The sequence below is a fragment of the Rattus norvegicus genome, chromosome 4 (genome assembly GCF_036323735.1).
Source record: "Rattus norvegicus strain BN/NHsdMcwi chromosome 4, GRCr8, whole genome shotgun sequence".
In the NCBI taxonomy this organism is placed as follows: Eukaryota; Metazoa; Chordata; class Mammalia; order Rodentia; family Muridae; genus Rattus; species Rattus norvegicus.
In genome coordinates this window covers 106,716,862-106,744,528 of record NC_086022.1, presented here as the reverse complement: position 1 = coordinate 106,744,528, position 27,667 = coordinate 106,716,862, and the positions used below count along the sequence as shown (strand labels likewise).

At 41.8% G+C, this 27,667-nt stretch overlaps 1 protein-coding gene across 2 annotated transcripts in view; it reads left to right on the top strand.

Annotated features, from left to right (window-relative positions):
- The window catches only part of Dnah6 (dynein, axonemal, heavy chain 6), a 220,227-nt gene that overhangs the window by 97,933 nt on the left and 94,627 nt on the right, over window positions 1–27,667 (top strand). For both annotated transcript variants that reach the window (XM_039108712.2, NM_001419792.1), the window contains exons 34-43: window positions 1,978–2,533; window positions 10,639–10,761; window positions 13,757–13,939; window positions 14,718–14,861; window positions 17,885–18,106; window positions 19,059–19,206; window positions 21,404–21,561; window positions 24,397–24,528; window positions 25,450–25,621; window positions 27,253–27,399. In XM_039108712.2, coding sequence (XP_038964640.1) covers window positions 1,978–2,533; window positions 10,639–10,761; window positions 13,757–13,939; window positions 14,718–14,861; window positions 17,885–18,106; window positions 19,059–19,206; window positions 21,404–21,561; window positions 24,397–24,528; window positions 25,450–25,621; window positions 27,253–27,399 — 1,985 coding nt within the window. The remainder of the gene's footprint in view (window positions 1–1,977; window positions 2,534–10,638; window positions 10,762–13,756; window positions 13,940–14,717; window positions 14,862–17,884; window positions 18,107–19,058; window positions 19,207–21,403; window positions 21,562–24,396; window positions 24,529–25,449; window positions 25,622–27,252; window positions 27,400–27,667) is intronic.

Genomic DNA, 27,667 nt, shown 5'->3' with positions numbered 1-27,667 from the left:
AATGTAAAGAGTGGCCAAAGAGAGAAGAAGGCTTGCATAAGCAAGTACTCAATTGCCTGCATCTTCAAGTGCCATTTCCCATGTATGTTAGCATTTTGTTATTCTTAGATCATTTTCCCATGATGCTCCTTTCCTTATGTTTACAGGGACTCAAGCCCTTGACCTAATATAAGCAATAGAGCTATCTTTTTAAGTCTCCCATCCATTCTTTTTTGAAGAGGAGGATGTTGAGACAGGATCTCACTATGTAGCCCAGGCTGGCCTTAAACTTATGAGTCTCCTGCCACAGCTTCCTGAGCTCTGGGATTACAGGAATGGGCTGTCATTTGTTCAATACAGTATGGATGAAGCCTTCTGTCCCACTGGTTTGCTTTTTGTCTGTTTAGATTTACTGTTTACCTTGTCAACTTTTTATAGTTGTAAACTCTCTGTCTTCCTGAGAAAGACCCCTTACCACAGTGTGCAAAGCTTATCCATTTTACTTCCCTCTGGTGCTTTTGCCATTTTGTGTCTTCATTTGGGGAAATAGAAATACATCTTTTATTGTAACTTTAAACATTTCTTCTTCGAAGTCCACATTGTCCATGGTACTGCGTTACACAGGGACATTTTCATCCTAGTCTATATTATGCACTGTGCAAGTCTCCATAGAATTCTGCCCTATTGATCTCCCTTCTCCCTCTTGTAGTCTCCTTCATTCCTCTCAACAAGCCATTCTCAACTTTCTTTATGCCGTGACCCTTTAAGACAGTTCCTCATGTTGTGGTGACCCCCAACCATACAATTATTTTTGTTGCCACTTATTAATTTATAACTGTAATTTTGCTGCCACTGTGAATCAGAATGTAAATATCTGATATGCAGAATATCTGATATTATGTAACCCCCCCCTTAAAAAAAGTTGTAACCCACAGGTTGAGAATCACTCCCAACAGATTACTTAGGTTTTTATGTCATCCATACATATGTGTGTATCTCCAATACATCTGTGTCTCTGTTGTGCAATGATGACTCACATGAACAGCTCTTTTCAACTATTTTTCAGAATTTCCACAGCTCTTTCCTCCTCCTCCTTCCTTCCTTCCTTCCTTTTAAGCTACTACTAATTTTCTATTTTCTTTGCAAGATTTTGTCTTTTGAAGTTTTCACCATTGGGTTTTGATCACATTCACTCTCCTCCCCAACTCTTCCCAGATTCCCTCCCTCATGCTGCCCAACTAGATTTTATATCTTTCCTTAAAAGCCTCTAGTCTCATTTGTGTTGCCAATATATACTCTTGGGTGTTGGCCCTCCACTGGAGTGTGGTCCATGGCAAAGTTAATAAACAGCCATAGTGTGGGGGCTTTCAAGAAAGGAGAGGGAGGACACAGTGGTAGAAAAGTAAGTAGAACAGTGGTTCAGGAAGGGTTAATGGGGTAGGAGTGAGAGCAGGGTAGAGGAGGAGGTCTGGAGGGATAGGTAGCACTAAAGACCTTTTGGAAAAGCCTTATTAAACCTACTACTCTAGAAGCTTCCTAAACTACGTACACAGCCATGTATAAAAAGGGTTTGAATGGAGTTACCCTATAACTGTCTGCCAAAGCTCCTATTAATTTTTTATTTTAGCTTCTATCTTAATTTTCCCAATATCTACATATAGTTATGAGTACACTTACTGCTTCAGGGAAACATTGAAATGAAAGTGTTAGTCTATTGATAAATTTATTAGTTGGGTACTATACTATCATGTAGTGTGGGCCAGATAGAAGAAATAAGTTCTATTATTCATCCTGATGGAAGTCCTGCTGTGCAGAAAAAAGCACTGGTTTAAGACACAGAAAATGAGAACACACAAGAGTTCAGAAAAAAGGGTAGATCCTGACACCGCCCAGGACAGACTTGTGCTGTGAACAAACAAGACCGTTTGGTTACTTATGACAAGCATAGGGAAACAGGGATGGCTTGTGGCTACTAACACGTCATTTCTGTTTTGTCAGCGGTATCATATCTGATCTTTTTCCTGGAGTCCAAATCCCAGAACACGACTATGGTATTTTGCATTCAACAATTGTGGATGTCATGATTAGCCAGAACCTTCAGCCTGAGATATGTATGGTCAAAAAGGTGATACAGTTGTACGAAACCATGCTGGTAAGACACGGCGTTATGTTAGTAGGACCAACGGGAGGTGGCAAGACCACAGTTTATCAAGTATTAGCAGAAACCTTGGGGAATCTGGAAAAACTCAACACAGGCAATCCTTTTTATCAGCCAGTAAAAACCTTTGTTCTTAATCCCAAATCAATCACCATGGGAGAATTATATGGGGAAGTCAATAACGTGACCTTGGAATGGAAGGACGGTCTGATGGCACTAAGTGTCCGAGCAGCTGTGAATGACACTTCAGAAGATCATAAGTGGATAATCAGTGACGGGCCAGTGGATGCTCTCTGGATTGAAAATATGAATACTGTGTTGGATGACAACAAGATGCTGTGCCTGGCCAACAGTGAAAGGATCAAGCTCACCCCGCAGGTCCACATGCTTTTTGAGGTAAATGCATGCCTTGCTAGAAGTGAAATGATCATTGAGTTGACACGTCAAGGTTGAAAGCCCAGCACTTCACAGTCATACATTGTTTTTTTTAATCTTTTTTTTAATAAACATTTTTATTTGATGTGCTCATGTAATGGCCAGCAGCCCACACATTGCATTTATTTAATATGTCTAATTACATCGGAGTTTCCTGTTTGTATCTTTTTTTTTTTTATTAACTTGAGTATTTCTTATATACATTTCGAGTGTTATTCCCTTTCCCGGTTTACAGGCCAACATCCCCCTAACCCCTCCCCCTCCCCTTCCTTTATGCATGTTCCCCTCCCTACCCTCCCCCCATTGCCGCCCTCCCCCCAACAATCACGTTCACTGGGGTTCAGTCTTAGCAGGACCCCGGGCTTCCCCTTCCACTGGTGAACTTACTAGGATATTCATTGCTACCTATGAGGTCAGAGTCCAGGGTCAGTCCATGTATAGTGTTTAGGTAGTGGCTTAGTCCCTGGAAGCTCTGGTTGCTTAGCATTGTTGTACATATGGGGTCTCGAGCCCCTTCAAGATCTTCCAGTTCTTTCTCTGATTCCTTCAACGGGGGACCTATTCTCAGTTCAGTGGTTTGCTGCTGGCATTCGCCTCTGTATTTGCTGTATTCTGGCTGTGTCTCTCAGGAGCGATCTACATCCGGCTCCTGTCGGTCTGCACTTCTTTGCTTCATCCATCTTGTCTAATTGGGTGGCTGTATATGTATGGGCCACATGTGGGGCAGGCTCTGAATGGGTGTTCCTTCAGTCTCTGTTTTAATCTTTGCCTCTCGCTTCCCTGCCAAGGGTATTCTTGTTCCCCTTTTAAAGAAGGAGTGAAGCATTCACATTTTGATCATCCGTCTTGAGTTTCATTTGTTCTAGGCATCTAGGGTAATTCAACCATTTGGGCTAATAGCCGCTTATCAATGAGTGCATACCATGTATGTCTTTCTGTGTTTGGGTTAGCTCACTCAGGATGATATTTTCCAGTTCCATCCATTTGCCTACGAATTTCATAAAGTCATTGTTTTTGATAGCTGAGTAATATTCCATTGTGTAGATGTACCACATTTTCTGTATCCATTCCTCTGTTGAAGGGCATCTGGGTTCTTTGCAGCTTCTGGTTATTATAAATAAGGCTGCAATGAACATAGTGGAGCACGTGTCTTTTTTATATGTTGGGGCATCTTTTGGGTATATGCCCAAGAGAGGTATAGCTGGATCCTCAGGCAGTTCAGTGTCCAATTTTCTGAGGAACCTCCAGACTGATTTCCAGAATGGTTGTACCAGTCTGCAACTCCACCAACAATGGAGGAGTGTTCCTCTTTCTCCGCATCCTCGCCAGCATCTGCTGTCACCTGAGTTTTTTTTTTTTTTTTTTTTGAGTATCATTCTTTTTTTTTTTTTTATCTTGAGTATTTCTTATATACATTTCAAGTGTTATTCCCTTTCCCGGTTTCCGGACAGACATCACCCTCCCCCCTCCCCTTCCTTGTGGGTGTTCCCCTCCCAAACCTCCCCCCATTGCCACCCTCCCCGCATAGTCTAGTTCACTGGGGGTTCAGTCTTAGCAGGACCCAGGGCTTCCCCTTCCACTGGTGCTCTTACTAGGATATTCATTGCTACCTATGGGGACAGAGTCCAGGGTCAGTCCATGTATAGTCTTTAGGTAGTGGCTTAGTCCCTGGAAGCTCTGGTTGCTTGACATTGTTGTACTTTTGGGGTCTCGAGCACCTTCAAGCTCTTCCAGTTCTTTCTCTGATTCCTTCAACGGGGGACCTATTCTCAGTTCAGTGGTTTGCTGCTGGCATTCGCCTCTGTATTTGCTGTATTCTGGCTGTGTCTCTCAGGAGCGATCTACATCCGGCTCCTGTCGGTCTGCACTTCTTTGCTTCATCCATCTTGTCTAATTGGGTGGCTGTATATGTATGGGCCACCTGTGGGGCAGGCTCTGAATGGGTGTTCCTTCAGTCTCTGTTTTAATCTTTGCCTCTCCCTTCCCTGCCAAGGGTATTCTTTTTCCTCATTTAAAGAAGGAGTGAAGCATTCACATTTTGATCATCCGTCTTGAGTTTCGTTTGTTCTAGGGATCTAGGGTAATTCAAGCATTTGGGCTAATAGCCACTTATCAATGAGTGCATACCATGTATGTCTTTCTGTGATTGGGTTAGCTCACTCAGGATGATATTTTCCAGTTCCAACCATTTGCCTACGAATTTCATAAACTCGTTGTTTTTGATAGCTGAGTAATATTCCATTGTGTAGATGTACCACATTTTCTGTATCCATTCCTCTGTTGAAGGGCATCTGGGTTCTTTCCAGTTTCTGGCAATTATAAATAAGGCTGCGATGAACATAGTGGAGCACGTGTCTCTTTTATATGTTGAGGCATCTTTTGGGTATATGCCCAAGAGAGGTATGGCTGGATCCTCAGGCAGTTCAATGTCCAATTTTCTGAGGAACCTCCAGACTGATTTCCAGAATGGTTTTACCAGTCTGCAATCCCACCAACAATGGAGGAGTGTTCCTCTTTCTCCACATCCTCGCCAACATCTGCTGTCACCTGAGTTTTTGATCTTAGCCATTCTCACTGGTGTGAGGTGAAATCTCAGGGTTGTTTTGATTTGCATTTCCCTTATGACTAAAGATGTTGAACATTTCTTTAGGTGTTTCTCAGCCATTCGGCATTCCTCAGCTGTGAATTCTTTGTTCAGCTCTGAACCCCATTTTTTAATAGGGTTATTTGTTTCCCTGCGGTCTAACTTCTTGAGTTCTTTGTATATTTTGGATATAAGGCCTCTATCTGTTGTAGGATTGGTAAAGATCTTTTCGCAATCTGTTGGTTGTCGTTTTGTCCTAACCACAGTGTCCTTTGCCTTACAGAAGCTTTGCAGTTTTATGAGATCCCATTTGTCGATTCTTGATCTTAGAGCATAAGCCATTGGTGTTTTGTTCAGGAAATTTTTTCCAGTGCCCATGTGTCCCAGATGCTTCCCTAGTTTTTCTTCTATTAGTTTGAGTGTGTCTGATTTGATGTGGAGGTCCTTGATCCACTTGGACTTAAGCTTTGTACAGGGTGATAAGCATGGATCAATCTGCATTCTTCTACATGTTGACCTCCAGTTGAACCAGCACCATTTGCTGAAAATGCTATCTTTTTTCCATTGGATGGTTTTGGCTCCTTTGTCAAAAATCAAGTGACCATAGGTGTGTGGGTTCGTTTCTGGGTCTTCAATTCTATTCCATTGGTCTATCTGTCTGTCTCTGTACCAATACCATGCAGTTTTTATCACTGTTGCTCTGTAATACTGCTTGAATTCAGGGATAGTGATTCCCCCTGAAGTCCTTTTATTGTTGAGGATAGTTTTAGCTATCCTGGGTTTTCTGTTATTCCAGATGAATTTGCAAATTGTTCTGTCTAACTCTTTGAAGAATTGGATTGGTATTTTGATGGGGATTGCATTGAATCTGTAGATTGCTTTTGGTAAAATGCCCATTTTTACTATATTAATCCTGCCAATCCATGAGAATGGGAGATCTTTCCATCTTCTGAGGTCTTCTTCAATTTCTTTCTTCAGTGTCTTGAAGTTCTTATTGTACAGATCTTTTACTTGCTTGGTTAAAGTCACACCGAAGTACTTTATATTATTTGCGTCTATTATGAAGGGTGTCGTTTCCCTAATTTCTTTCTCGGCTTGTTTCTCTTTTGTATAGAGGAAGGCTACTGATTTATTTGAGTTAATTTTATACCCAGCCACTTTGCTGAAGTTGTTTATCAGCTTCAGTAGTTCTCTGGTGGAACTTTTGGGATCACTTAAATATACTATCATATCATCTGCAAATAGTGATATTTTGACTTCTTTTTTTCTGATCTGTATCCCCTTGACCTCCTTTTGTTGTCTGATTGCTCTGGCTAGAACTTCAAGAACTATATTGAATAAGTAGGGAGAGAGTGGGCAGCCTTGTCTAGTCCCTGATTTTAGTGGGATTGCTTCAAGTTTCTCTCCATTTAGTTTAATGTTAGCAACTGGTTTGCTGTATATGGCTTTTACTATGTTTAGGTATGAGCCTTGAATTCCTATTCTTTCCAGGACTTTTATCATGAAGGGGTGTTGAATTTTGTCAAATGCTTTCTCAGCATCTAATGAAATGATCATGTGGTTCTGTTCTTTCAGTTTGTTTATATAATGGATCACGTTGATGGTTTTCCGTATATTAAACCATCCCTGCATGCCTGGGATGAAGCCTACTTGATCATGGTGGATGATTGTTTTGATGTGCTCTTGGATTCCGTTTGCCAGAATTTTATTGAGTATTTTTGCGTCGATATTCATAAGGGAAATTGGTCTGAAGTTCTCTTTCTTTGTTGGGTCTTTGTGTGGTTTAGGTATAAGAGTAATTGTGGCTTCATAGAAGGAATTCGGTAGTGATCCATCTGTTTCAATTTTGTGGAATAGTTTGGATAATATTGGTATGAGGTCTTCTATGAAGGTCTGATAGAATTCTGCACTAAACCCGTCTGGACCTGGGCTCTTTTTGGTTGGGAGACCTTTAATGACTGCTTCTATTTCCTTAGGAGTTATGGGGTTGTTTAACTGGTTTATCTGTTCCTGATTTAACTTCGGTACCTGGTATCTGTCTAGGAAATTGTCCATTTCCTGCAGATTTTCAAGTTTTGTTGAATATAGGCTTTTATAGTAAGATCTGATGATTTTTTGAATTTCCTCTGAATCTGTAGTTATGTCTCCCTTTTCATTTCTGATTTTGTTAATTTGGATACACTCTCTGTGTCCTCTCGTTAGTCTGGCTAAGGGTTTATCTATCTTGTTGATTTTCTCAAAGAACCAACTTTTGGTTCTGTTGATTCTTTCTATGGTCCTTTTTGTTTCTACTTGGTTGATTTCAGCTATGAGTTTGATTATTTCCTGCCTTCTACTCCTCCTGGGTGTATTTGCTTCTTTTTGTTCTAGAGCTTTTAGGTGTGCTGTCAAGCTGCTGACATATGCTCTTTCCTGTTTCTTTCTGCAGGCACTCAGCGCTATGAGTTTTCCTCTTAGCACAGCTTTCATTGTGTCCCATAAGTTTGGGTATGTTGTACCTTCATTTTCATTAAATTCTAAAAAGTCTTTAATTTCTTTCTTTATTTCTTCCTTGACCAGGTTATCATTGAGTAGAGCATTGTTCAATTTCCACGTATATGTGGGCATTCTTCCCTTATTGTTATTGAAGACCAGTTTTAGGCCATGGTGGTCTGATAGCACGCATGGGATTATTTCTATCTTTCTGTACCTGTTGAGGCCCGTTTTTTGACCAATTATATGGTCAATTTTGGAGAAAGTACCATGAGGAGCTGAGAAGAAGGTATATCCTTTTGCTTTAGGATAGAATGTTCTATAAATATCTGTTAAGTCCATTTGGCTCATGACTTCTCTTTGTCTACGTCTCTGTTTAATTTCTGTTTCCATGATCTGTCCATTGATGAGAGTGGGGTGTTGAAATCTCCTACTATTATTGTGTGAGGTGCAATGTGTGTTTTGAGCTTTAGTAAGGTTTCTTTTACGTATGTTGGTACCCTTGTATTTGGGGCATAGATATTTAGGATTGAGAGTTCATCTTGGTGGATTTTTCCTTTGATGAATATGAAGTGTCCTTCCTTATCTTTTTTGATGACTTTTAGTTGAAAATTGATTTTATTTGATATTAGAATGGCTACTCCAGCTTGCTTCTTCCAACCATTTGCTTGGAAAGTTGTTTTCCAGCCTTTCACTCTGAGGTAGTGTCTGTCTTTGTCTCTGAGGTGTGTTTCCTGTAGGCAGCAGAATGCAGGGTCCTCGTTGCGAATCCAGTTTGTTAATCTATGTCTTTTTATTGGGGAGTTGAGGCCATTGATGTTGAGAGATATTAAGGAATAGTGATTATTGCTTCCTGTTATATTCATATTTGGATGTGAGGTTATGTTTGTGTGCTTTTCTTCTCTTTGTTTTGTTGCCAAGACGATTAGTTTCTTGCTTCTTCTAGGGTATAGCTTGCCTCCTTATGTTGGGCTTTACCATTTATTATCCTTTGTAGTGCTGGATTTGTAGAAAGATATTGTGTAAATTTGGTTTTGTCATGGAATATCTTGGTTTCTCCATCTATATTAATTGAGAGTTTTGCAGGATACAGTAACCTGGGCTGGCATTTGTGTTCTCTTAGGGTCTGTATGACATCAGTCCAGGATCTTCTGGTCTTCATAGTTTCTGGTGAAAAGTCTGGTATGATTCTGATAGGTCTGCCTTTATATGTTACTTGACCTTTTTCCCTTACTGCTTTTAATATTCTTTCTTTATTTTGTGCGTTTGGTGTTTTGACTATTATGTGACGGGAGGTGTTTCTTTTCTGGTCCAATCTATTTGGAGTTCTGTAGGCTTCTTGTATGCCTATGGGTATCTCTTTTTTTAGGTTAGGGAAGTTTTCTTCTATGATTTTGTTGAAGATATTTACTGGTCCTTTGAGCTGGGAGTCTTCACTCTTTTCTATACCTATTATCCTTAGGTTTGATCTTCTCATTGAGTCCTGGATTTCCTGTATGTTTTGGACCAGTAGCTTTTTCTGCTTTACATTATCTTTGACAGTTGAGTCAATGATTTCTATGGAATCTTCTGCTCCTGAGATTCTCTCTTCCATCTCTTGTATTCTGTTGGTGAAGCTTGTATCTACAGCTCCTTGTCTCTTCTTTTGGTTTTCTATATCCAGGGTTGTTTCCATGTGTTCTTTCTTGATTGCTTCTATTTCCATTTTTAATTCCTTCAACTGTTTGATTGTGTTTTCCTGGAATTCTTTCAGGGATTTTTGTGACTCCTCTCTAAGGGCTTCTACTTGTTTATTTATGTTTTCCTGGAATTCTTTCAGGCATTTTTGCAATTCCTCTCTGTAGGCTTCTACTTGTTTATTAATGTTTTCCTGTGTTTCTCTAAGGGAGTTCTTCACGTCTTTCTTGAAGTCCTCCAGCATCATGATCAAATATGATTTTGAAACTAAATCTTGCTTTTCTGGTGTGTTTGGATATTTCATGTTTGTTTTGATGGGAGAATTGGGCTCCGATGGTGCCATGTAGTCTTTGTTTCTGTTGCTTGGGTTCCTGCGCTTGCCTCTCGCCATCAGATTATCTCTAGTGTTACTTTGTTCTGCTATTTCTGACAGTGGCTAGACTGTCCTATAAGCCTGATACATTGTTTTTATCATTTATCTGTGGAGGTATTTTATTTACTTGCTGAGTACTTATTAAATTATCCTTTGTAATAAGTTGACTAGACCTGTCCTGTGTTCCCATTTCTCTTTAAAATAGAAGTAAAATTGTTTCTATCTTCACTTGCTTTGTTTGGGAGATGTGTGGCCTGCATAATTTTAATTTCTAGGTGAAAATATTATTAGCCATTCTGTGAGCACATTATCCCACCATGCCAGGACTGGACACTACCTTCTCTTTTTAGGAAGAGTGAGAGTCACAGCTTCAAAAATCCCCAGAAAATACCAACAGTAATCTCGCTGCCCAGCCAATCCGTAGAGTATCTGCTATGCACCATGTCTGTGGCTAGATGTTAGGATGCAGGAGTGACAAACGAAAGGAGGAAAGGTGATGCCTATCATGTACTCTTAGGAATAAAAAAGAGCAATAAAAATTAAAATGAAAAGAATTAGATAATATGCTGGCATGGTGGGGCACACCTGTAATTCCAGCGATTGGAAAGCAGAGAGGCAAGTTGGTCTCACAAATTTCAGACTAAACTAATCAGGGCTGTGTAGGTAGACCCCGTTGAAAGAGATTGGAACACACACACACACACACACACACACACACACACACATACACACACAGAGAGAGAGAGACAGACAGAGACAGACAGAGACAGACAGAGGCAAAGAATGTACTCTGCTTTAAACCTTCCCCTAACTTGCCCCCGTTCCCTTTCAAATTGCATACTGCTCTTCCACTCTTTGCCACACATTCCCTTCCCACATTAGCTTACGCTTTAAGAGTGTGATTCATCAGTGCTGAAGCTGAAAGGATATGAAAATAACCTATTAGCTATTCAACTTTAGGTACAAGATCTGAAGGTGGCCTCTCCGGCCACAGTCAGCCGATGTGGAATGGTGTTTGTGGATCCAGAAGAACTCAAGTGGATGCCTTACGTTAAAACATGGATGAGCACCCTCTCTAAAAAGGCAAGTGCAGCCGAATGTCCTCCCACATCTCCCTGCATCTGTTGGGGCTCCCAGTGCCCTGCGGTGCACAAATGTGAATCACTCTAGTGTGCACATGATTGGAGGATTTCCATTCTTTTGGCTTGTCTGCAAAACCCTGAATCGTCCAGTAACACACCCATGAGTCTGTTCTATACTACCTCACCTGCCAGTGCTGTCCCTCTGCCTCCTGACTTCTCTACGCAGCCTCTCTGCAAACTAGCTCCTCCTAAGGACCAACATGAAGTGCTCCCTCCAGCCTCACTGCCTCCACCCGCCAAAAAAAAAAAAAAAAAAAAAAAAAAAAAAAACAGAGAACAGGATGAGACAGTGAACCTGGTTCACAGGTTAAGAATGAGACTTCGAAGGCAGCCTGATAGGGATCAGAGGACATCACAGTAAAGAAAGAATACTTAAATTCAGACCCTGTTTGGACTCTAGGGTTTAGGAGCCTCTAACACCTCTGGGAGCCAGAGGGAGAGCCTGTTTACCTCCTGCCCTGATCATGGGTGCAGGACACATTGTCACCTCACAAGATGGTATCTAACACCTTACAGTGATGTGATAGGCCTGTTATAGTCACTGTACCGATAGCAATGCCTTGTTATTAGTTGGAATGTGAGGCCTACAGCAGGGTTCACTCTGGGTTGTACAGTGCATGGGTCTTTTTTAAACACATAAAGTCATGTGTCCACCATTACTGTGTTTCACTTCCCTGTCAGAAAGCTCCTCGATGCTCTGCTGCTTCATGTTTCCATCCCTTTACCTTTACCTAGTGTTTTGCCTGCACATATGTCTGGGTAGCACATGCAGGTCTGGTGTCCACAGAGGTCAGAAGAGTTGTCAGGTTCCCCAGAACTGGAATTATGGGTGGCTGTGAACCACCATGTAGGTTCTGAGAATGGAGCCTAGGTCTTCTTCAAGAGCAAATAGTGCTCTTCACTCCTGAGCCTTCTCTCCAACTTTCAGAAGCTTTTGATTTCAATGAGGACTAACATCAAATTTTTCACATATGGTATTAACATTGTATCTAGAACCCCATGTTCAAACCCAAAGTTGTCTCGGTTTCTCTTATATTATTTCTATACATTTTGTTTTGAGTTTTATATCGAAGTCAGTGACTCATTTCGAGTTCATCTGTGTAAAGGGTCTAAGGTCAGTGTCTCTATTCATTTGGTTTTATGTTATTTTTAATTTTGTTTTATTTTTTTCATGTTGTAGATATTCAGTTGTGCCAGTATATATTGCTGAAAATTAGACTCTAAAAACAATTTTTATAACTTCAAAGGTAGTATATATTTTCAAATTACCTTTACTCTTTCCTAAATCTTGGAGTAGGGTAGTATCTTTATCACTTTCCGATTACTGTGAGGAGACATGACCAAGGCAACTTCTAGAAGAAACAGTTTGCAGGGGAGTTCCTTACCATCTCAGAGGGCGAGCCCATGACCATCATGGTGGAAAGCATGGCAGTGGGCAGGCAGGCATGGTGATGGAGCTTATATCCCAGACTACAGGCATGAGGCAGAGAGGGAGAAAGACAAGGAAAGTATGTGGGCTTCTGAAACCTCCAAGCCCATCCCCAGTGACACACCTCCTCCCACAAGGTCATGTCTCTATCGCTTCCTCCAACTAGGAACCACATACGGAAACCCAGGAGTCTGTTGGCGACGTTCTCATTCAAACCACCACAAATGGAAGCAATTCTCCAGATTTGCTATCTTCACCGTCCCTTTGCCTATTCTTGGACTTTTTTGTCTCTTCATACAAACTTAAAATTGGTTTGATGTTATCTACAAAGAAACTTTCTGGAACTTTGATTGAGACTGTGTAGAGCTAATTTATAGATGAAATTTAGTGGAGTTGACCTCTTGATTTTATTTACTCCTTATATTTATGAACATGGTATACCGCACTATTTAGGGTTTTTGTTTTCTTTGTCAGAACATTATCACATTTCTCCTAAAGATATAGCACATGTTTTGGTTGATTTATGGTTATTGATTCTTGTTAATATAATAGAATTGTGTTGTACAGATTCTGATTATTCATGACAATATATAAAGAAGTAGTTGTCTTCCTTACATTATTTATTAATGTGTGACCTACAGTGACCTTAAACTTTTCTATGTAATTGCTTCTTAGTTCTAGTCTTATTTTGTCAGTTTAGAGAGACATTATACATAGATAATCTTAACATCTTTGAATCTAGTTTTATTTTTTTACTTTTCCCTTTCCTTTAAAAAGTGTTTGTTTAGGTCTAGGGGTTTTGGAGTGGTTTGGTATTTTCTGTATATATGTATGTAAGTAGGTATGTATTTATGTGTGTGAATATGTGTGTGTGTGTGCGCACGCGTGCACACATGCACTTGTGCAGCCAGAGGGAGACATCAGATGCCCTGGAGCTAGAGTTATAGGCAGTTATAAGTCTCTCAACATGCTAGAACCAAACTCTTGTCCTCCTCAAAAGAGGCATGTGCTTCTAACCCCTGGCCCATCCCCCATTCTGACCTGTAAATCTTTAGTTTTATTGTCCTATCACAGTAGCTTGAATGTCCAACACTATACTGAACAATAAGGGTTGAACTCACTTTTTTATCCCTTCTGCCTTGCTGAGATGATGAAATGTTGCCTTCTCTGCTTGCCCTCTTTCATCGTTCTTAGCTGCTGAAGATTATGAGCAAACTGGAGTGGATGCACTGGTACTTTTTAAGAATTAGTTATAAAATGAAATCTCTGAACTCATTGGCAAACCAAGAAGTACAGGGGCTTCTCCACTGCCTGGCATGCCCCTGCGCATCCCTGCCAAGCGGTGGGTTTCCACGGACTTCGTTTTAGGCTGTGTGGTGCTGAAATCCTTTGCTCTAAAAGCTACTGAATACACTAGATACATGGATTTTAAAAATTCTAAATTTAATTGTATGTTCTACCTTCAGTAAGAATTTACTAGAACATTATTCATTTGTTTCGTTTTCAGCTGAGTGAAGAAATCCGAGAATATTTATTGAATCTTTTCAATCGTTATGTCGATGATGGGTTACGTTTTGTAAACAAAAAGTGCACCCAAGCTATCCCACAGGTGGACATCAGCAAAGTGACCACACTCTGCTGCCTACTGGAGTCTTTGCTGCTCAGCAAAGATGGAAATATCTTGTCACTGGTATGAAGCTTCATTTTGCTTTTAAATTGTTTGTTTGTGTGTGTGTGTGTGTGTGTGTGTGTGTGTGTGTGTGTGTGTGTGTGTGTATGTGTGTGTGTGTTGCTGTGTAAATGCTATAGTGTACATGTGAAGATCAGAGGACAACTTTTGGTAATTAGTTCTCTTCCTACCAAGAGTTCAGAGATCAAGATCAGTTTGTTATTCCTAAGTTCTCTCACCCATTGAACCCTCGCATCAGCCCTGCACAAAGGCTTCTTATTAGTCTAAAGCTACAAAAACGCCATTGTTCTATGAGATTCTTTGCCAATAAAAATAAATTTTCTGAAATTTGACCATTTGATTTTTAATTTAATTTAATTTTAATTTAATTTGCAAGACTAATGACTTCAATTAGACTCAAAGCTAGAAGGGACACCAGAGAACCTGTGGCTTATCCTTCGACTGAACCTCTACTAGCCCTGTGGTCTACAACATATTCTAGGATGGGGTCTGCTCCGTCTGTTCAGAGTCACTTGTGCAGGTATAAGGTGAGCCAGGCTGTACTGCCGAGGGTCAGCCTTGGGCTGTGTTTCCTACTCACGCCAGTCCCTCGTTTTTCATCATTTTCCGTCAAATAAGGAAGCACCGCTTTGCGAATCACCAAATAAAACACTCTCTGTGCCCAGTTAAACTCATAAGTCTAAAGAAGCAGAGGTCCCAGACTTCACAGTTCAGGGGTTCAGGGGTCGCCTTCCACCGGGAAGCAAGAGGTTTACACTGTTTCTCTTTATACTTTCAGGAACAAATGAAGCTGAACACTGTAGTGTGCCAGACTTTTGTGTTCTGTTATTTGTGGTCTTTGGGTGGAAACTTAACTGAAAATCACTGGGATTCTTTTGATACGTTTATTAGAACACAATTTGATGATAATCCTGATGCCAGGGTAAGGAACGAATGGAGGTGACATCACCACTTTAAGTCCTTAAAATGTCCAAGTACAACTTTAAGATCTTTATGTTTTGTAAACAGAAGAGTAATGCTCGTGCCATTAAACAAACACTCCAGAAAAATGTAGTTATAAGCTCAAAGATTTGAATGAATAGAATAAAAGGAAATACATGAACAGGAAAAGCAACAAGTTTACGATCTTATTCATTTTGAGGATTTTTAAAAGTTACTCTCCTCTTTCAGTCACTGATAATATCTACCGCATTAAAAATAAAAATCAAACAAGCAATCTTTTGGTGTGCTTTCCGAGATATTTAATGTTAATAAGGTAAATAGTCTGCACCTCAATGACTACTGAGTCCTAATTAGCAGGCATATTTCCACAGTTGAACAGAATTGACTTGGGAACTACGTTTTATGCATCCCGACCTTGAGCAAATGTGTTATAGCAACTAGAATCCACACCATCACAGAAAGACTTGTAAATATGGAAAAAAGATTTAAATCTACCTGGTGTTATTAGACTGAGACTGGAAATACCGGTACCTGTGGGTTTTCAAAATATTAATGTATATGGATACAATTGTATGAAAATTGATATCCATAAAATTGTCCTCAGAGAAACTGGTGCCAGTGCTCCCCACAAAACTCCAAAGTCTGTGGATGCTCAAGTTCCTTCTATCAAATGGGACATTGTTGGCAAACACCTTACACATGTCCTCCTGCATACTCTAATTTCCCACACACGTCCTCCCGCACACTCTAACCATCACTAAGTACTTGTAGTACCCAATATAATGCAGCACATCCAGCACAAACACGTTTGTGAGCTGCTCGTTACGAGTGCTTATTTCATTGATTGACTTTCATTTCTGATCTTTGTCTTTGGTTCTTTTCCAGACTCTGAGTCGCCTTGGTAAATTTTTTCACCCATGTTGTCAAAATTCTCATCCATTTTGCTAATTTTCTCACTCATAGTGGTGATTTTAATCTAGGAACTGAAATAATTTCCTTGATTTACTTCCCCTGTTCAAATCCTCCTTGAAATTCAATAATTGTTTTAAATGTAGGTTGTGGAATTCTTTTTTTTTTCAAGGTAGGGTCTCACTATGTAGCCCTGGCCTTGAATTCACCGTGTAGACCAGGCTGGCCTAAAACTCACAGGGATCCACCTGCTTCCACCTCCAGGAGATGGGTTTAAAGGTATGTGCCACCTCCGGCCAATAGAGAACTCTTTTCATGTCATTTCTGTTACTCCATAATCTTCGCCTTCTACAAGATTTGTGTTGGTCATTTTGTATTTTGAGCTGTAATTTGCACATCTTTGGGTTGCAAAAAACCTTTTTTTCTTTTATCATCTTTTATTTTATTTTAAAGATTTTTTTTATTTATGTGCATGAGTGTTCTGCCTGAATATATGTATGCCCACCACATATGTGCAGTGCCCACAGAGGCTGAAAGAAGGAGATGGATACCTGGGAACTGGAGTTACAGTTCTTTGTGAGCCACTATGTGGGTGCTGGAAACTGAATCTGGATTCTCTACAAGAGCAGCCAGTGCTTAACTTCTGAGCTGTCTCTCCAGCCCTGGTCTGTTTTATTTTATATGGCTCTCTTTAGTGCCCAGTCTTCACTTGGACTCGGGAACCCTGCTACTATTTAAAGAGGAGAGTTAGGTAACAGTAACAGGGCTAATGATTTAACAACAAGTCTGACACTAAAATACGGTAAAAAGCAATACTGTCTTTCAATCTCACCCCCTAATGAGACACAGGACAAACAGGTGTTAGGATATTGTGATAGATGGGGTGTGAGGGTTATTGAAGCTAAAGAAAGTTACAATGAATAAGTAACGGGGGAAATCATAAGAAAATGGAGAAAGACAAAAACCACAAAATCCAATTAAGCAAAATAAAAATTAAAAAAAAGTAATTAAGAAGTCTGTTACAGGCCTAGGGAAAAAGCTCAGAGGTAGAGCACTTACCTAGAAGAGAGAGAAAAAGCAGGAAGGAAGGAAGGAAGGAAGGAAGGAAGGAAGGAAGGAAGGAAGGAAGGAGGGAGGGAGGGAGGGAGGGAGGGAGGGAGGGAGGGAGGGAGAAAAGGAGGAAAAGGGAGGGAGGGAAGGAGGGAGGGAAGGAAAGAGAAAATCAAAAAGGAAGGAAAGAAAATGAAAATTGAGAAAATGAAGACAAGTGAAGTTAAAGTTTTAAAACCTCCTGTCACTATTTCTTCCTAACCAGAAGCTCCCATCCCCTGGATTGTCTCATGAAGATGTGCTTGTGTCTTAAGTAAAAACAGATTAAGGAGTGTCTCTGCAGGATTCAAGTCAGTTAGACTGACCAGTCTCCCTTCCCTGTTGAGCAGGGGTGACAGGGGTCATCTCTTCTTGGAGTTTCTCAGCCAGCAGTGTGGCTACACTTTAGGCCTAGTACCCACCCTGCTGGGTACCATCTTCTTTCTGCACATGTCAGATTTAAATGTCCCAGATTCCAGGAGGCTTGGACTGGTGCCTTGAACAGGACTAATGATTTAACAACAGACCTAACACTAAAATATGGTAAAAAGCAATACTTGTATACGTAGGTACACACACACACACACACACACACACACACACACACACAAAATGAATAAAATAAATGTGTAAGTAAATAAATCTTCATCCCGAAACTCTTGCAAGCTAGAGACAGGTTCTCTGGGGCTTACTAGCACCAGCCTAGTTCCAGTTCAGTAAGACTCCATCTCAAATGAATAAAGCAGAGACTGATAGAGTAGAACACCCCAAAGTACCTGCCCCTGCACTCATCCACACCATGTGCAGGCGCGCGTGCGCGCGAATGCATCCCCACTGCAGTTAAATCAAAAAAGTAAACAATTAGCCTCTGATATTTGAACGAATTCTTCTTAAAAAGAAAAATCATGAAACTGAACTCTGTTCATGTACTCTGCGTTTGTTTTTGAGAATATATCAATTCCTGTGAGTCAATGCTACCCACTGACATTGGATTTTGTACTTCAGCTTCCCAGCTCTGGAGATCTGTGGAGCATTCATGTAGACTTTGACACCAAACGCCTGGACCCCTGGGAACGAATCATACCCACCTTCAAGTACAGCAGGGAGGTCCCGTTCTTTGAGATGCTTGTCCCAACAGCAGACACGGTGCGGTACGGCTATCTAATGGAAAAGCTGCTGGCGGTCAGGCACTCAGTGTTGTTTACTGGAACAACTGGAGTTGGCAAGGTAGGTGCATCAGAAGTGCTGCCAAATGGGGGCGCTGTGGAGTTAGGGTCCTCAGTGTCAGAAATAGCACATTATTGCCAGACTGGGGGAGGTTTCTGTTTCTTGTTTTTTCAGACTGTATCACTTTTTTCAGAAGAATTTAACTCTGCAGAATCCATACTGGGATTTTCCCAAAGTTTATCAGTTTCTAAAGGTATCCTCAGGTTGGTCTTATAGACCAAGCTTTGAGTTTAGGGGTGTTTGTGTACTTCTTCAGTTGCCGCATGTCGTCTGGACAGAAACTGCCCAGGAACAGCCACAACTTCAGAGTCATTTTAATTTGGGAAGGGTGTTGGGGGGAAGTGGAGAAGAAAATATTTAGAGGAAATCCTCACAAACCAGGATTCACTGTTTCCCTTCTATATCATCTCTAAGAAATATGGGCCACCGAGATGGCTCAGCAAGTAAAGAGGCTTGCAGCCAAGCTCGGCTCCATGAGTTCAGTCCTCAGGGCTCATAAGGTGGAAAGAGAAAACCAGTTTCTGTAAGTTGTCTTCTGACCTCCACACATGTGCGTCATGACACACAGGCATACACACACACACACACACACACACAGAGAGAGAGAGAGAGAGAGAGAGAGAGAGAGAGAGAGAGAGAGAGACAAATTTTTAAATTTTCAAGGAGAAAAAAATGTGGGTTTACCTTTAATCAGACTGGATGCTAACAGATAAATCTGGTGTGACACTAAGACTTTTTGCTGAGTTAGATCTCATTCAAATATTTTTTAATTCTGATGAGTGTACCTAGAAATCAATGTCCCCAGTGAAACAATAACAGTTTCTTATAGATCAATCACTGCTTCTTCTATACTGTGTGCTTCTTCTGTTCACGGTGCTGGGTGGTGACCAAGGCGACAGAAAAGCTATCACACTGAGTATGAAATCAATTAACATTCTTCTTTTGTTCAAAGTCTGTTATTGCAAAAGGATTGCTGAATAGGATTCAAGAATCAGCTGGCTATGTCCCTGTTTATCTAAATTTCTCTGCCCAAACCTCATCCGCAAGGACACAAGAGATCATTGAGTCAAAACTGGAACGAAAGAGAAAAAATATTTTAGGTGAGTGCCCTCGTCACGGTTTCGTTCCGTACACTCATTAAGCCAGTAAGTCGCATGCAAAGAGAGCAAGCTGAGGAAACCACCTTGCCTTGCAGCAGCCTGTTCTTGTGGCAAGCAGCCTGGTCCTCGGAGGGAAGCACTGATCTCCCCTATAGGTCCTAAGCATCACGCTGAGGGCCATGCCTCAACACTTTGTGCAGAGTCAAGGGGATTTTACTTACTAGCGGTCATTTTTCTCATCTAGATATCTCACTGTGCACTTACAAGCCTTTTATCTCTCCCACCACAATGTCAACTGCTCTTCTCATTGCTGTGACAATACCTGAGAAATGCAATATAAAGGAGGAATTTGTCTTGGCTCATGGCTTAAGTGGGAAGGCTGATCATAGCGGGGAAAGCATGGCGGCAGGAACAAGCAGGTCTGCACATCTGCTGTCAGGACTCGGATGAATGCTGATACTCACCTTGCATTCTCCTTTTTATTTAGTTTTTCTTTTTTATTCATTCTGGGATCCCATGGGATCGTGCCAGTCTCATTCAGGGTTAATCTTCCCTTCCCCACTGAACTTCTCTGGAAACATTCTCACAGACACACCTGGACTCCAAGCGGAGTCAAGGTGAAGACCAACCATGACATCCACCTTCAGCCCAGATCGTCTGCAGTCTCCGAGACTTCATGGCTCCTCTCCACCCACGACTCTCAAACCTCAATTGATTTCCATTTGTTTAAACTGACAAATGTCTTCATATCTGGCACATGGAGTTTCTGGGTTCAGTTGAAAGTAACATGAGGTTAGGTTTGTCTTTAGTTGGTGTTTCCAAACAAGTTTTAGCATCTCCTTCTCTTTCTCTTATTAGCTAGTTGTTTCATTGGTATCATTGTTTTTGCCATAAGTGTAATTTTCCTGTCACCTTTAGATATTTTAAATCTAAGCCAATGTAAAAACATCAACCCCAAGCCTAATTAAAAGTCAGTCCCTGTCTCTGTTGTAAGTCAGATTGTCAGCTCCAGTACTGACACGGAGGGTAGCATGGGCTGATTTTTACTAGCCCTTCTGTCCTGTAGAGGTCCTGATGTATAGGGGCAGGAGAAGATAGAATAGATTAATGTTTTGTCCCTCGCTGGCATTTAGATTGTCTCTGTGCACGGCCCCTGTTCCTCTGGCACTGCATTACTATCTATGATCTCTGGGAGGCAGGCTTGCAGGAGCAAGCTCTTGTGAGCATCCCTAAAAGGTAGCTCACTGGTCAGGTTTCGGCTGCCTGATGTTAATCTCTAGGTCCCAGAATTCACTTCTTCCCACCCTCCAACAGTTTAAGTTCTGCCTATGCACTGGGCTTCACTTAGCAGAGCCTGCAGTCCTCCAGGTGGGTACCTGACAGAGCTCAGCTGTTTTCCACATTGTCCACCATGTGCTGACCTCCATGTGCTAACAGAGAGGGATTACCCACTGCCTCACTGTCTCCCTTAGCTTCCCTTGCTCAGTCAAACACAGGGCAGCAGATGCCAGCCTGGTTTTTTTGTTTTGTTTTGTTTTGTTTTTTTGGCATGAGCCAGGATCTTGTTGTATGGTGTCTCTGGGGCAGAAGATGCAGTGGAGCTCTGAATTAGCTTTGGTTGCCTTGGAATCCCCACCTAACATCCATCTGAACCGCAGGGCTATGACAGTTTTCTGGAAGCCAGAGTGGGGCAGCCACCTCCTGCGCTTTCTTCCTAGTGTCTGGGATTTTCCATTGATGGGACTGGAATGGTTTCAAATCTCAAAGCCTGTTTCCCTTGTGGAGGGAATGAGGTTTATTAATTGAAACCTTTGGTATCCTTCCACTTCTGTGGAAAGGTAACCCTCCTCCTCCTCAGGTACTCAGGCCACCCATCTGAGCAGGGTGGAGGGTGAGGCTGAGACCCAGCAAGGTCCAGACCCCACTGGAGAACTGGCATCATCAAGTGTTTCTGAGCGTAAGGGTGAGGGACCAGATGAGACGACAATGTGAAAGCCTTGGTCAGGTCTGTTTATCTCCCGGCAGAGTGTGGATGGGCAGATCCCTCATGACCCCTCCCCCAGTACCATTACACCAAGGACTAAGCTTCAACGTGAACTTTTGTGAGGACAAATCATTTTTAAGCCACAACAACAAAGGGTCTAATGTTTTCTAAGGACAAATTGTGATTCTTTTAAAATTCTTTCTCTCCCTCTAGGAGCACCAGGAAATAAACAAGTGGTGATTTTTGTTGATGATCTGAATATGCCCCGGCTGGATCGCTATGGCTCCCAACCACCGATTGAACTGCTTCGGCAGTATCAAGACTTTGGTGGATTCTATGATAGAAACAAACTCTTTTGGAAAGAAATACAGGTTAATTTTATATTTCACATTAATTGTTGTGTTCAAAGATGGGAGATTATTCCCATCATTGGAAAACCTACAAATACTACAGACTGGGTAGCTTCACCTCTTTTCTCATAATTCTAGAGGCTAGAAGTTCAAGATCAAGGGGTGAGCAGCATCCACTCCTCTAGGACTTCCCTCCTTGATTTGTAGATGGCCTTCTTCTCCTCATGTCCCCACATGGGGTTCTCACTCTGTTTTCTATTGTTAGTAACAGTTACACAAGGATGGGTAAGTCATAAAGAGATTTATTGTGGATTGTGGTTTTGATCCAAGGGCAAGAGACCACATGTGGTGCCAGATTTGCCTGGTTCATCATTGGGACAATCAAGTGATAGGTGACAATGGAAAGATGTAAACAAGCATCTCTTCAACCCAGATAGGGAACCAACGGTAGGCCAAAATCAAATCCATCAAAATCCAACCTAGGAAACCAATGAGTTTATTGGACTTAGTCACACTTATGGGTGTGAATAAAAGGTTACTTACAGGAACATGGCAGCTGCAACACTGGATATTGGTGGTACATACTTTTAATCACAACACTTGGAAGGCAGAAACAAGTAGATATCTCTGCCAGGCCAGCCTGGTCTATACCATGAGTTCTAGAGCAGCCAGGGTCACAGAGTGAAACCCTGTCTTAGAAGGGGAAAAAAAGGAGCATATGTCTCCCAAAAGCCCAAAAGCCCCACCCCCAAACTGAGCATAGGTAACAACTCACAAAAACTGGACCAGGAGTTTGTTGTACAACTTGCAGACAAATCAAGTTCAGAGATTCTCCTCTCCTCGGCAGTCCTTACTACCTATATAATCTTGGGGAGCAGGAACCTTGTGAATCTAGTAAATTCCTGAGACTTCCTGGAACTTGTGAGTTGTTTATATCCTGATATGAGCAAGCTTCCTTTTACAACTTTTTAAGAAGCAGAGAGAAATGCTACCCAACAGTAAGGCTGGAGAAATATGAGGAGTACCACTCTGATGACCTGAGTTAGTCTTAATCACTTCCTAAAGTTACTATCTCAAAACAACATGGTTGGATTAAGCTTCTCTCCTCTACATGTCCCATAGCAGGGTTTAAGCCCAACATAAGTTATAGAGGAGACAAGCCATACTCAAACCACAAAAATTGGTTTTCTTCTTATTGAGTTACCATTTGTATTATATTAGGAGTCACCCTAAGGATATCATTTTACATAAATCAACTCTCAAAATTCCCTGTCTCCCAGAAGCAACCAGTTTTTATCACAAATTAGGACTTTGACACACTATTTCTGGATAAATTCAATCTATAAAGCATGTCGGTGTTTCTTTCCTGTAATTCAGTTCATTCCATCTGCATTGAGTTCTTGATAAGCTGTTTCAGGAGACAAGTGGCCAATGAGATAGTCCTTGCCTCCCAGGGAGCTCTGGAGAGGAGATAGATAGATAGATAGATAGATAGATAGATAGATAGATAGATAGATAGATAGATAGACAGATAGATAGATGATAGATAGATAGTAGATATATGTTTGTAGTCAAAGAGTAGGAAAAACAGAGATAAGTCAAGATTGAGATGGGGTTAAGTCTGAGAAAAGCCAGTGTTTGGGAGTCTAGACTATAAAGACAGAGCAGAGGGAGTGAACACTTTAGGCCTCATAAACGAGGAGTCCGAAACACCCTAGTCCTGTATAATGTGACTCTGGAACAGCAAGAGGAACAGAACTCACATCTCAGAGGGCTGTGGGTTTATCCTCTCAGTGATGGGGAATCTCCGAAGCAAGAGTTCTAGAAAGATCTACTTGGCTGTAGGAAAGGAATGGACTAGAGAGGAGGCAAGAACAGAAACTCTGCGGCCCTGAAGAGGAGAAAAGATAAGAGTCAGAACCTCATTGTGGTGACATGTACAACCTACAAGCCATCAGCAGGACTCAAGATGGGGACCCTGCATTGGCCACCTGCTCTGATTCTGTTCTCAAAGGGGGTGTGTCTGCAGTTAGTCATCTCGCCCATATAGTCAAATTGCACCAAGCACTGTTACATCATTTAACTCTCCCAGCATCCCTGCAAAGCAAACGGTGTTATTGGCTCAAGACAAATAGACACAGACCAAATGCTATAATTCCTTTTGACTGTATGGGCCACCCATTCTAAATACTTTTCTGCTTACTTATTTCTTTTCATTTCCACAGCCATTATTTGAAGCCAGGCGCTCTCTCTCTCTCTCTCTCTCTCTCTCTCTCTCTCTCTCTCTCTCTCTCTCTCTCTCTCTCTCTGACTCTGGAAGCCAAGATTCTATACCTTACATGGCTATCAGTCAGATTAAACTAACACATTTAACTGATCTCCAGACACACTGGGCCTGTTCCCTGACCTGCATACAGCATGAGTGGCCTTTTAATCTCTATTGCTTGTTTTTAAACACTTATTTTTAATCGTGTGCCTATTCTGGGGGATCACATGTCCTCATGGAGTCCAGAAGAAGGTGTCTGGTCCCCTGGAGCTACAGGAATTGTTACCTGACGGAGGTGCTGAGAGGGAAACAGTCTCCTGCAAGAGCAGAGTATGTTCTTAAACACTGAGCCATCTTGCCAGCCTCCAGAGTGGTATTTTTAAAGATACAGCCCTGATGTTGCCAACTGCACAACTAAGACCTTGGTTTTTCATCATGAAATAAGGGTGTGTAGTGACCTCAGAGTCCTGGGATTGCAATGCTGACTCATAATAGGTCCTCAAAAGAGTGTTTCTGAGTCCTGATATTAGGGAGGGCAGACCTTATCTTTTCCTCTGCAGGGTGACCCAAGTTGCTTTCTCTCCACACAGGATGTAACAATTGTATCAGCATGCGCACCTCCAGGAGGGGGTCGCAATCCTGTGACACCCCGCTTCATTCGACACTTCAGCATGCTGTGCCTCCCCATGCCCTCAGAGCACAGTCTGAAGCAGATTTTTCAGGTGAGTGCAGATTCTAATTTAAATAAGACGGGGCAAAGAAAACATGGACTAGGGATCTCATAGTCAAAATATCAAAATAGTCCACTGGATTTCTAAGGACTCCTTTCATCTCTTTTCTAAGCAGGAAGCATGTGACCGTGGACACCCAGACAGCAGCTGGGTGGTGTATGCATTATTGACGTCTGTACCTGTGGTCTCACAGGCAGACCATTTAGGCATGCAGACAGATTTTATATGGCATTTACTCCTAAAGCAGGCAAATCTCTTCCACCGTCCAGCCCTTACCTCTGCACACATTTCAGACATGACCCCCAGGTCTGGATCCCCTGCTTAAACCACACAACACTCCAGGCAGCTCCAGTTCAACACTCTGCAGACAGACTTCGTTGACTGTCCCACCATCACTGTGAACAATGAGCCGTCTTTCTCCTACCTGAACTAACCTCCCTGAGGAACCAATTCCTCATCTTCTAAACAGGAAACACATTGTTGCCTTAACCTGGAAGCACTCATCAGAGCATCCTGTGACGGGAAACGTTACTCTGAAAAGAATGATGGCAGGACACGGGTCAGTGGGTCATGCCATCTCCAGTCACCCAAGGTGGGGTCTTGGAGGAGGCTACAAATTGACAGAGAGGGAAGAGAACCCAGGAACAAGAGAGTTCTTGAGTGAACACAGTCATGGAGACAGAAAATGGGAAGTTCATGGGAAGTCACAGACCAGCTATGAATTCCATCAGCCAACCCAAACAACCACACATCACAAGGAAGAGCTTGAGAGCACATTCTGAGATGAACAAGTGTTCAATGCACAGGTGCCTTCATCTTAGAATTTAGCCTAGAGTTGCCATGGAAAACAGTATCAAAACTGAAGTACATCGGGTTAAAAAAAACTCTCTCCATTTATGTTTCTGATTCTAGGCCATCTTGAATGGCTTCCTGGCTGACTTTACAGAAGCAGTAAAGCAAACTTCATCAAACATTGTAGAGGCCGCAGTTGAGATTTATAACAGGATGAGTGTCGATCTCCTGCCAACCCCAGCCAAGTCCCATTACGTCTTTAACCTGAGAGACTTATCCAAGTGTGTGCAAGGTAGTGTTCTCATTTTTGCTACTGCATTGTCATTGCCCTCCACCAAATCTCTCAAAATCTTGTGCACCAAGGTGTCTATGACTCAACTGGACAACTCCTAGCATGATGGTTAATCTCAGTTGTTCACATGATGAGATCTAGAATCACCCAGGAGAGGACCTTCTTGGCATGATTAATTGAGATGGGAAGACCTGCGCACTGTGGGCGTCACTATTCCCTATGCTTGAGATCCAGACTATGTAAGAAGGAGGAAGTGATCTGAGCATATTCTGTTTCTCTACTTTGCTGTCCCTGTTGCCTGGCTGTGGATATACTATACACAGCCACCTCACCCATGCTTCTGCTCATATGACTTCCCTAGAGAGATGGACTGGAACTGTGAGTAAAAATCTTGGAGAAAAGCCCTCCTTCTTCCTAAGTTGCTTTTGTCAGGGTGTTTTATCACAGTAACAGAAAAGTAACTGGTTCACAGAATATAATTTATTCAAGTCTCCTTACACCCCTACCTCACACTGAACTCCAAAACCTTGTCAGATCTCCAACTCCATCCCACTTGTCCCTTCCAGCTAAGGGTGAGGAGTAGAAAGCTGAAAAACAGAAGCAAACAGACCAGAGATGCTGCATCCCCCAAAGCTCCCAGACGCCCTGCCTTTTCCTATCCTGACCTGAACTGCCCACTTTCAAAGTTCATCTGAGATTTGGTTCTTACAATCCCCACATTGCTTTTATACTATTCTCTTCCATTAGATCATCCCCAGCATCATTTTTGCAAATCCAGTAATACATCCCACTTTTAAAAATTAATTCCTCTTTTTTTCTAGAAAGACTTCTAAAAAAAAAAAAAACCAGCCTCTCCAGTTCTAACTTTTCTATGTGTCAATCAAAGCTTATACCTAACACTGGACCCAACCCTGTTTCCCATAGGCCAGAGTTCAGTGCTTGGCACTGCCCATTACCCCATCCCAGCAGCCCAGACTGCAAGCTCTCCTGTTCCCCACTGTTTCCCTGGCTATTGTCACTCCACTGTCATTGACAACTGTTTCTCCTCCCTGCTTTAACATCATGACCTGGGCTCTGTACTCAGACAACTTTTTGTTCAACCTCAGTCAGTCATCTGTTCCAGATAGCAGCCTCTCCTCTGAGCATGCTTCCCACATTCTACATTCTCCATGCCCTCACTCGGGTGTTCAACTGGACTTCTTAAACTTGCAGATTGAACGTAGGTTTTTAGCCAGCTGCAAGGATGCACGCCTTTAATTCCAGCACCCAGGAGGCAGAGGCAAGCAGGTCTCTGTGAGTTCTAGGCCACCGTGGTCTTCATAGTGTTCTAGGATAGCCAGAGCTACATAGTGAGACCCTGTCTCAAAAAAAAAGAAGATTCTTGCTTCATCCCTCTACCACTGGCCACAGGTAGGTATCCTCGCCTTAGAAGGGACCATCATTGACTCCTCTAGCCGTGAGCCTTGATGACCCCCACCCACTCCATGAACAACTTCCCCTTCAAAATACCTCTCATCTAACCACTTCTTTCCATCCCAAGCTGGACTTTGGTGTTTTCTACTTTATTAAACTGTTATAAGAATTCTATAAATGCAATTTTTCTCCCCCCCCCCTTTTTAAAAAATACACAGGTATTCTCCAATGTGACCCGGGAACAATAAGAGAAGAAATGCAGATATTTAGACTATTTTGCCACGAATGTCAGAGAGTGTTCCATGACCGCCTGATCAATAACGAAGACAAGCACTACTTCCATGTCATTTTGACAGAAATGGCCAGTAAATAACTTTTTTTAGTTGTGTTTTTTTTTAATGTTTAGAAATCAGAAAAGCAATATATATATACATATATACATATGTACATATATACACATATATATGATGAATTGCTAAAGTAAAGGTTTGATAGTCTTAATCAAGTATAAATTAGAAGTAGAAACAAGAAAGTGGACAAATAAAATTTTGTCTAATAAGAAGTGAGGATAACATTTTCCTCTTTTACAAGGAATAGAGACAGAGTATTGATGACTATGACAGCAGAGAGAAG